Source organism: Panicum virgatum, chromosome 2K, assembly GCF_016808335.1.
Source record: "Panicum virgatum strain AP13 chromosome 2K, P.virgatum_v5, whole genome shotgun sequence".
NCBI classification, from domain to species: domain Eukaryota; kingdom Viridiplantae; phylum Streptophyta; class Magnoliopsida; order Poales; family Poaceae; genus Panicum; species Panicum virgatum.
Genome location: NC_053137.1, coordinates 50113858 through 50124839, shown reverse-complemented (window position 1 = coordinate 50124839; position 10982 = coordinate 50113858). Strand labels below are relative to the sequence as shown.

The 10982-nt window shown below is 53.1% G+C and overlaps 1 protein-coding gene across 2 annotated transcripts; it reads right to left on the bottom strand.

Annotated features, from left to right (window-relative positions):
• Positions 1–7810: 7810 nt before the first annotated feature.
• On the bottom strand, positions 7811–10096 carry LOC120682959 (pirin-like protein At1g50590). 2 transcript variants are annotated; one of them, XM_039964976.1, is made up of 5 exons: positions 9769–10096; positions 9620–9669; positions 9459–9526; positions 8614–8780; positions 7811–8509 (listed from the first exon to the last, which is right to left on the bottom strand). In XM_039964976.1, the coding sequence occupies exons 1-5, from the start codon at positions 9855–9857 to the stop codon at positions 7999–8001; spliced, it is 885 nt and encodes a 294-aa protein (XP_039820910.1). In that variant the 5' UTR covers positions 9858–10096; the 3' UTR covers positions 7811–7998. The 2 variants fall into 2 exon arrangements, with proteins under 2 accessions (XP_039820910.1, XP_039820905.1); XM_039964971.1 differs by having other exon boundaries at positions 9459–9669; positions 9769–10044.
• Positions 10097–10982: the final 886 nt, after the last annotated feature.

The window sequence follows — 10982 nt, the reverse complement described above, 5'->3', positions numbered from 1 at the left end:
GGCCCCTGGATTGTCCCGCAAGCTACTCCCCATCTTGCTAATATTTTATTTATTGGGAGCAGTAGGTACTCAAAGCCCGTTTAGTTATCAAAAATTTTCACCTCCCCTTTGAACACATGTATGAAGCACTAAATGTAATTAAATAACAAAACTAATTACACAGTTTGGATGTACACGACGAGACGAATCTTTTGAGCCTAATTAGTACATGATTAGCCATAAGTGCTACAGTAACCCCACATGTGCTAATGATGCGGTCAAAGGCCTCAAAAGATTCATCTCGCGGTTTCCAAGTGAGTTCTGAAATTAGTTTTTTAATTAGTGTTCGAAAAGCCATCCTAACATCTGGTCAAACATTGACGTGACACCCAAATTTTTTTTGTTTGGAAACGGGACGCCCCCTCGGTAGAAAGATCAAAGGTTGTAGCAGCTTCAAATTACAGAAGAGATAACCTAAAAATTAATTTCATCTATACATATGAAACCATATGCGTACAACTGTGTCCTCTAACTTTCAAAGTCCTCGGAACTGAAGCAAAGAATACATACGACCCCATACTCTTCACGAGGCACTGGCACTGAGGTACTGTACAGGCTTCTTGCAGAGACTATGCACTTCTACTCTTCTAGACAGCCTACGGCCGCCGACAGTAATGTTCCAAAATGAACATATGATGAATTGAATTTTGTAGGAATCAGACCGACTCCCGCAGGATTAATTTGGAGAAAAGACCTGCGTTTCAAAATAGGCCTAACTGTGACAACTGTATGCTGTTCACGTTCCTGCAAGGCTACACCCCTGAATCCATGCCAAAAACCAGAGAACCTGCAACACAAATTAAAGGAGCATAAGTTTTTTTTTAGAAAAGGGAAAATTTCCTGCCTCTTCAACCGCACACAGTCAATTCTTATAGGAATCTTAGCTCCGAAGCTGATCACAATTAAAGGAGTATAAGAGCAACTCCAAAAGAACGTGTATCTCACCCCTAAAATCTTTTTTGGGAAGAAAAGTGAAAAAAAAACAGAGTCCAACAGACGACACAAATCTTCCCCAATATTTCGGCGACGCGAATTCCTGATGTCTCGCCGCGCAAATTTTCGCAGGTTCTGCTGCCCCCAATCGCCACTGGATCCTTCGTTCCCGCGCTCTAGACATCCATTCTCGCGCTTTATCTGCTTTTGGCGGCGTCCGCGTTGGAGGTTGCAGCGGTGGCGTGGCGGCGTTGGAGACGGCAGCGGCGTGAGAAGCCTCAGATGCAGGCGATGCGGTCCACTGTTTCCAGTCGCGCGGGGGCAAGCTTGGCTCCGCGGCCAGAGGATGCGGCAGGTCCTATCCTCCGGCAGCCACATCCCCCAATGGCCTAGCGGCAACGGAATTTTCTGGAGGTTCCGAGGTCAAGACCATGGCCTGGCCGGCGGCGACATGCAAGGTCAACAGCAAGGTGGAGGACAATGTGGCCTGTTTTGAGATATTGAGGACTGGTTATTAGTAATCTGTTGTGGGTTGATATGTTTTTGGAGAAATTTTATGAGCGATGAGCCCCCAATATATAGTTTTGGGGAATAATTTTTTAGGACACTCTTGGAGATGCTCTAAGTACACAATGTTTGTACCTTCCAGCTACACGATGGATCAATGCAGGTGTCACCAGGTTAACTTACCTAACGTTGGCAGCAGTATCGTGAGGGCTGCAATGCCGGCGAGTTTGATCGGGATTCCGGTGAGCACCATGTTCTTGATGGTGATGTACCCGGTGCCGAACCTGACGACGTTCCCCAGCGTCGCGGTGGGCAGTAGGTATGACAGCTGCGAGCCGACGGTGCCGGGGACCATGAGAAGCAGCGGGTGCACGCTGATGGACTTGCTCAGCTCGGCGAGCAGCGGCAGCACCAGCGTGGTGGTGGTGGCGTCGGAGGTGAACTCGGTGATGAGGCCGCTGAAGAGGCAGACGGCATCACTCGCTGAAGACGGCTCGCTGAAGACTGTTACAAAAGTAATCGAAAAGCATTACGGGGCTGGGTGTGAGCTTACCCCGCCAATTACACGTATGCAAAAGAAAAATGGCTACAAAAAGAAGTTTCTAAAAAAAAGACTGGAAGGGCCAAGGGTCTGAGTGGAACGTTCAACTGTGGCGCGTCACGTCGACGTGCAGTCATGCCGGGCGGGATCCACCCGACTGCAGGCTCCATTTGCATGATCCGTGAGCGGATTTCTTTTTTTTTTTCACGTTCCCGGCTAGTACGCATTGCCAGTTGCCACCAGGAGGAGCACCGCGAGGCTTGGCTCCTCGCCGCCGACTTGGCGTCCAGATAAGCACGGTCCCCCGGCCAGAAAAGCGGATAAGGCCCGCAGCCGACGCCGACGTGTCCGGCGGCCTCTCGCCTCCTCGCTCGCGCAGCCCTTGGCGGGCCGAAGAGTGGCCGTTGGTGCACGAGGCGACCTGCCCCCGCGCGGCCCCCCTGCGTCACGACGACAGGAGTCCGGCCTTATATTCCTTATCCGGGACTGGTCGAGGTCGACGTTACCCGGGCCCCGGCACGGCTTTTCAAAATCTCCGACGGGCGCTGTGATCAGATCAATGCGCGGCGGCGACGGGCCGACGGCGCCCGGAGCCCCGGACGCAGCAGGCGGCGCCTCCCCGTCTCCCCGAGATGCAGCCGGCGCGCGGCAGAGGGGGGGGGGGGGGGGGGGGGCGTGCGGAGCGCGATTTGGACTTGGCGTGGTCCGTCCATGTGCGCGGCCGGCCCGTTGTGGCGAGGCGCAGCTGCGTGGGGAATGCCCTTGACGAGTTGACGGGGCGAGCTCGTCGTGCCGCGGCCCCGGACGTGTGTACTGCGTTTTCCTGGTCGTCGCAGCAGCAAGGCAGTCTCGTGTTATCCTCGGTTGCTTTGCGAGCGTGTTCTGCCCAGTTGTGTGGCTCGGGGATTGTTGTTGCGCGTGTCAGGCGCCGCCGAGAACGTTGTTATTGAGTGACGGCTCAGGGGCACCGACTTGTTGGAAGTATCAAGCACTGATCCGTATCGACAGCTCGTACACATCATTATCGTCCTGACTTGGTCGTGTCACTGACTCAGTGGTTGATTCGTTGCATACTTGCATTGCGCCTACTGCACGACGTCAAGTTGGACTGGAGGCCGGGGCGATGCTTCGTGCTCCCGACGGCGCGACGGCGGCATCCGGCGGCCGGCCGGTTTCCAATTTCCATGAGTACGGAGTACGGTGAATGTTCCATCCTCGCCGGATGAGTGGCGCGGCTGTCCCGCCCTCGCTTCACACATACAAGTGGCGCGGACCACGCCACAAGCCCACCGGGCCAAAACGCGCCGCACCAGCTGCCTCGCCATGTCAGTGACATGCAGGGGCGGATCCAGAAATAAAGTATAGGAAAATTTGTCCACAACACACTGTGAAAATATGATTTTGTACAGCACACATCGTCAAATTCGATTTAGTATCCAGCACACTGTGAAAGAGTGCTTTAGTCTGCTGCACACCACACTGAATAAACTAAACATTTTGCAGCTCAAATGATGAAAAAAAAACCACTTTACCCTTGAACCCATCTGTCATATGTATCTCCTTCTTCCCTCCCTCGGTCGCTCCCCTTCCACCGCGCCATGTCATCCTCCCACGGCCGCCCCGCCCCGTGCCCTGCCACCGCCGGGAACAGGAAGGCGTCGGCGAACAGCGCCCGGTGCCCGCCGCCGCAGAACGATGCAACGCCGCGGACGGAGGGCCACATGTCGAGGCAGAGCGCAGGCCGGAGCACGCGCACCCGACGGCGGCCAGCGACGCGCTGTCGAGGCGGCGGAGCACGAGCGCCAGGATGTCCGCGGGGAGGTCCTCGATGGCCGTCGCCGTCTCCGTCCCTGCGGCGGCGGCGGCCGACGCCCCGAGACCACCGCCCACGCTGCCGACGGCCATGGACAGGATCTGCACGGAGCTAGCTGCTGCGGCCACGAATCCATGGAGCTTTGTTCGCGCTTGATTCCTGGAGCTGTTGTGTGTGTCGTTGATGCGGTTTGAAGCTAGCTAGTGGCTGCTTGCTTGGTTTAAATGGGTTAGTGGCCTAGGAGGGTGAGTGGTCGGATCATGGCCGGGAAAGCGAGGTGTTCCTGCACCCCGAGGTGGCCCGAGGTTACGCTCGGAGAGGTGGCCCGTGGCGGCGCAGACCGGTGCAAGACCGCCGCGGGCGGGGCACAGGGTGGTGCGGCCGCGCGAGGACGACATGGCGCGGTGGAAGGGGAGGGACTGAGGGAGGGAGGGAGGGAGGAAGGAAGGAGATGCAGATGACAGGTGGATCCAAAGGGTAAAGTGGTCTTTTTATGTCCTTTGAGCTGCAAAATATTTAATTTATTCAGTGTGGTGTGCAGCAGACCAAAACACTCTTTCACAATATGCTGGATACTAAATTGAATTTGACGATGTGTGTTATACAAAATCACATTTTCACAGAGTGCGGTGGACAAATTTCCTTAAAGTATATGGAGGTTGAAGCTCCTAAAGTTCTGAGCACCCCTTCCTCCATTGATGGAGAAAAAAATCTTAGTGGGGCTCCAGAGGAGCTCCATGGTGTCCCAGATGGTAGACGGTGGGGGTGGGAGGTTTGGGGGGGGGTGCGCTAGAGCCCCCTAGCCCCCATTATATTCGCCGCTGCTGAGACGTTGCGGGCGCTAGGCAGGTGCAGGGCATTCTGTCTGTCCAGCCCTCTGCCGAGGGGGTTCGGAATAGATTTCCGTAAATTTTGTAGGCCGTGTCCGACGAGTGACTCTTACGCCGGCTCATAAGTTTTTTAGGCCCCGTTTAGTTCTCAAATTTTTCTTACAGTTTTCGTCACATCAAATCTTTTGACACATGCATGAAGCATTAAATGTAGTTAAAAAAATAACTAATTACACAGTCTAACTGATTAGCACAAGATGAATCTTTTAAGCCTAATTAATTCATGATTGGACATTATTTATCAAATAACAACAAAACGTGCTACATTAATTTTTCGCCAGCTTTTTGCAAACTAAACGGGGCTTAATGAATAAATTGTGCCAAATATGGCGCGCTAGCGCGCTGCGGAGCGATCAGTTCGCACGCTTTCCGATGTCCTTCCTCTCACACGCTAGTCCACGATCTCCTACTGTGTGCTACAGTGCCATCGGGATGTACTGTAACCACGAGCTACCAGCTGACTCTGGCCTTTTTTATAGTTTCCTTCAAAATGAAAGCTAGATTTTTGAACAAGGCGGTAGATTATGATTGGTGAATGCAGTTTTAACCTCCATCCCGGTGCATTTTCTATCGATTTTCGCTTTGAAAAAGTAGGCCTTAAAACAGATTGATAGAGTTCGACGAAGTTTCTTATGGAAAAGGGTTGCGGATGCAAATGGTGACATTGCTTGGTATGGTGGACCAAAACAAGCTGCCCAAAAAAATTTGGTGGGCTTGGTATTCTGCACTTGGAGTTGTTCAGCAGGGCCTTGCGTTTGAGATGGCTTTGGTTAGAATGGGCCGAACCAGACCGACCTTGGGTGGGCACTGAGGTGCCTTGGGACTCAGTTGATCGTCAACTCTTCAGAACAAGCACGGTAGTTATTATTGGTGCCGGTAACAAAGCATATTTCTAGAAGTCTTCTTAGCTTAATGGCAGGGCGCCAATAGACATCGCGCCAAGGCTCTACAAGCTGACTTGGAGGAAGAATAGAAAAGTAAACGAAGAGTTACAAGACCAGTCCTGAACTAGGGGGCTTGGCGCATGAGTTCGGTCGAAGAGATGGTCGAGTTTGTGATATTTTAGGATTTGGTGCAGCAAGTTTCTTTGAATGATCAAGAAGATCAACTCTTTTAGCGGTGGACAGCTAATGGCTCCTATTCTTCCAAGTCCGCCTATTTGGCACAGTTTAATGGTTCCTATTGTAGTTTCAAGGCCAGCTACATCTGGAAAGCTCATGCTGAGGAAAAGCACAAGTTCTTTGCCTGGCTTTTGGTTCAGTCTAAAATTCTCACCGCAGACAAACTTATCAAGAGGGCTTGACCGTGTGATCCAAACTGTCCTTTGTGTGACCAGGAACCAGAGACCGCAGCTCACCTTTGTCTTTATTGTGTGTTTGCATAAGAAGTTTGGTTTGTAATACAAGGTTGGTCTAATGGTGTAGTGAAAACACCGGAAAGAGGAGTTGATATCGAAGCATGGTGGATGTCTTTCTTGCAGCTGATACCTCAAGAGCAGCGGAGACATGTAGCAGCCCTGCTCATGTACACGGCATGGAACATTTGGAAGGAACAGAATAGAAGAGTTTTTGAAGGGAGATCGATGACAGCTCCATTGGTTTTTGGCTGCATTCTAGAGGAGTTGGGCCTGCGACAAGCGGCCTTGAGAGCCCCGAGCGTCACATAGTTCCTATGTTTTTCTTATTTTTTATGAGTCTGTATGTTTTCTGTTTTATGTAATATTTTTTTGGATTTTTGTAAGACTCTGCTTCTCCTCATTAAATGATTTGGTAGTGCTTCTGCCGGTTTTTTAAATAAATTTTTTTTGAAACTTTATAAGATTTTCTGTCACATCGAATATTTTAATACAGGTATGAAGTATTAAATGTAGCTAAACAAAATAATTAATTATACATTTTGTCTATAATTTGCGAGACGAATCTTTTGAGCCTAATTAACCTATGACGGAATAATAATTATTAAATACAAACGAAAGTGCTACAGTGCTTTGTACCCAAAACTTTATGTTTCTAAACAAAACCTCTTTTGTTGAAAAAGGCCTGAAGGAAATATGATGAGAACGTTCCATTCGGTGTCACACCACATCCCATTCGTGTGATCCGTACTTCCGTGCGAGCCGCGAATGTCACGTAGACCTAGCAACTCGAAATATCTCCTGGCTGCTGGAGGAGGCCGTGGGTCAGTCGGCTGCCCGCCAGCCCACCACGCTGGCGGCGGCGGGGCGGCGCGGCCGTGAAGCCGTGTTCTGGCAGCGTTCCAGGATCCAGGCTTCCGGCCTCGGCGGAGTACACTTGAGTTCCGATACTTCCCAGTTACGAGACGCAGATCGTTTTGATTTTTTATTTATAATATTTACTATGCATTGCAGTAAAAGTTGTAAACCTAAAAAATCAAATAAACTATATTTCGGAATGTCAGGAAGCAGTGACGTATGTAATTTGTACTAGTAGTATTTCAATTTGCTTGCCAGGAGAAGCAGATGATAAGCTGGATAGTCAAACCACTTGGGAGTTGGATCCTGCGCTTAGGAGGAGAAGAGGGCGTTTTACTTTTACGGGTTATAAGTCAAATTTACACCTTCCCTTTCGCTAGTCGATGACACTATATCCAGCGACATCGTGTTCGCCGTCAACGCTTAAGTAGTTTGATATAGAAATCCCTTAAAAAAAAAGTTTGCTGTAGATATTCCATGGCTGCATATTCGTTGGTAGGTTTGTGTCAGTTGGGTCGAATATCGACGGGGCCCAATCTGGCGTAGCAGTAGTTCTGTTGATGACTTGGGCTTTGAAAATAGAGCAGTATGTTTGGACCATATAATGGGCCCAATTATAATAATGTGGTCTGTTTTGAAATATTGAGAGACTATATATTAGCAATCTGTTGTGGGTTGATATGTTTTTGGGAACTCTTTTTTAGAAAGAGCCCACAATACATAGTTTTGGGGGAAATATTTTTGGTAAGCTCGTGAAGTTGCTCTGGTTTCCTTTCCTTTTAAGCCCAACAGCTAAAAGTTTCGGCCCAAAGTAACAAGGGTCGAATTTCAGAAGAAATACTGTAGTAGTATCCACTTCATTTTGTTGATGCTGATGAAATATAAAATTCCGATATTGATGAACTTAATTTATACCAGTTATGTACACAGAGAGACCCCGATGTTGGGGAAAAGGGAAAAAAACAAATCTGAGCAACTATAGTACGAAATAGGGAAAAAAACGAAAATAATGTGCTGATTTTTTCCTTCTCTTGGCTGTGTACTCTGCTCTTTTTGTTCCGCCCTACTCTACCCCAAGCGCTACCATGGCCTGCGATTTCCAGTGCCTGGCCTTCTCGAACCCGTTGGCGTAGCGCTCGAAGTCGTCGACGGTCATGTCGATCTCCTCCTCGGTGTTCATGACGAACGGGCCCAGCTGCGCCACGGGCTCCCCGATGGGCACGCCGGCGATGAGCAGGAACCGGAGCGGCCTGCCGTCCGACTTGTTCCACACCTCGACGCCGTCGCCCGGCCCGAGGAGGAGCAGGTGGTGCGCGCCCGCGGGCGCGCACCGCTCGGACCCGAACACGCCCTCGCCCTCGAGCACGTACGCGAAGGCGTTCCACGACGCGGGCACGGGCTGCCGCGCCGCGGCGCGCGGGCGCACGGTGAAGTCGAGGTACATGGTCGGCGTCCGCGTGCGCACCGGCGACCGCGCCCCCATGGCGTGCCCCGCGATCACGCGCACCGTGACGCCGTCGGCGGTCGTGCACGCGATGTCCTTGCTCTGGATCTCCTGGTACCCGGGCTCGACCCTGCACGAGCGTCGTTTTCATTCGAGTGTCAGCCACAGCTGCCAGGCACCCACGTGTTAAACAGGCATCGAGGGAGGGGGGGGGGGGGGGGGGGGGGCTTTTACATTTTGTTGGCGGAGGAGAGGTTGACCCAGAGCTGCAGGCCCCTGGACGTGCCGGGGCCGGCGGGCATCTCGGAGTGCACGATGCCGCGGCCGGCCGTCATCCACTGCACGTCGCCGGCCTTGATCGTGCCGCGGTGGCCCTCGAAGTCCTCGTGCGTCACGGCGCCCTGGAAGCGGCGTTCCAAGGCCAAGGAGAAAGTCAGATCAGAACTCACAAACTCACAGCTACCACTACTCTCTTTCTCCCGACCCTGTTATGATCCACGAGTTCATTCATCCAGTCCTCCCTTTCTGGTCAGAGGCTCAGTCGCTCAGAGCTACGGCTACCAACTGACCTATGATTCTTTTTACACCATTGGTTTAAGTGTCTAACAGGGGAATGATATCGTTCTGTTTCCAATTTTCCATGATGATTTTCTGGTGGGGTGTCGATCCCTTAAGCGCGGAAAAGTAGAGCGACGCGGGGGGGGGGGGGGGGGGGGGGGGGGGGGAGGGTGGTTGACGGACGCAGGGTGGCCAGGCCACCGGAACCGGGGCCTGTCGGGGACGGATTCTTCGAGTGCAGGGGAAGAAACTTTCAGAGCCGCGCGCTGCTATGCTAGTGTCCGCTGGCGCCGTTGACAATTGGCGCCACGCGGTTCGCGGCCTGCAGCAGCCCTGTTTGTGTTTGGTCGTCAAGCTATAGACGCTGCCCCCTTTCCTCTTTACAACTACAGCACAATGGGAATCGAGCAGAAAAGGAATGCTAGCTAGCTGCGGAGGATGCCAGGAACCCATGGCGGCTCGTCAGGTTTACTCTAACGGAAACGGACGGTGGAAAACTGGAAATGCAATTGTGAGCGTACCTCGAGCATGTAGGTGACGGTCTCGAATCCTCTGTGCGGGTGGTCGGGGAACCCCGCCGGAGCAGAAACTGCGCGGAATTCGGACAGGCAATCGGTTAGTTGAACCGGAATGGGGCATGCGAGCGATGCCCATTCAGAAAAGGAACGGATCGAAAGCTCACCGGAGAACTCGTCGAGGACTAGGAACGGGTCGAAGTACCTCAGCTCAAACCTGCACGCACAAGCAGCGATCGAGCCCGACCCCAAAATCAGCAAAAACGAAGCCAGGAAACACCACAAGGCAGGCAGGCAGGCAGGGACGGCGGCTCACCTGCCGATGCTGCGGCGGACGACGGCGCCGACGCCCTCGTGCTGCGGCCGCGCCAGGAACTTGCGCACCACCTGCCGGGGCTTCTCCATTGCCGGCTGCTGCTGCTGCTGCTGCTCCAAGCCGGCCTCCAACCTCCTCGGCTCCTCCAACCGCCGGCCGCCGACCCGTGTTAAGTACCTTGTGGGCGAGTACGACGGACGACGATGGCTTCGCCGTTGCCTTTGCCGCCTCTTCTTATAGAGGGGACCAGCAGCAGCGGCGCGCGAACCCGGCTCGATTCCGTTACGCCCCGAGGTCAAAAGCGACAGCTCGCCTCGCTGGTTTTCTCGGCCGCGCTCTCCTCCTCCTGTCTGTGCGCGAGAATAATACAAAAACAAAACAGAAACAAAAAACAAAACGCCGTGGGCGCATCGCATCTGGCGTCTCTGCTCCCCAGGTCTTCCTTGCTCTGGACGGCTTCGCCGCATGTCACGCTGACGCCACGCCCACGCAAGCCCGTTCCGTTTGACCCCCCTCCGGCCTCCCCGTCCGCGCGCGGTTGCCTACGTGCGCCTTGGGGCAGCGTCGCATCAGCAAGCGTGCGTGGGCGTGGCGAGGCGACCGGTCAGTATAGATGAGCAAACGGGCCGCCCGGCCCGGCCCGGCTCGGGCCCGGGCTGGGCCCGGCTCAATCGTGCCGGGCCAAGTTTGGCCCGTCGTGCCACCGTGCCGGGCTGCCCCGGGCTTCGTGCTTGGCCGACGGCCCAGGCCCGGCCCATGGGCCTATTTTCGTGCCGGGCCGGCCCAAATGGCCCGACCAAAACGACGTGTCGGGCCGGCCCAAATAGCCCATAAACATATGAAGATGTCAATTTCACAAATATTTAAAGAATTGTATAAGCTAAATATTATTTCTCAAATATTATTAAGTTCATAAATATTAAAAAAACACATAAGTTACACCTATAAGTTAACTTATTGATAAATGAAAAGTTATAAGTTTATATATAAGTATATAATTATAGTTATATATAAGCTAACGGGCCTCTACCGTGCCTTCCACTAATTGCGGGCCGTGCCGTGCCACCCGACGGGCCTGCCTAGCGGCCCAAGCCCGGCCCGGGACCCGTGCCGTGCCTAGCCCGGGCCCGGTGTCTTCGGGCCCGTGCCGTGCTTGGGCCGTGCCGTGTCACCCGTGCTTGGGCCGGGCTACCAGGCCTCAGGCCTTCTGCTCA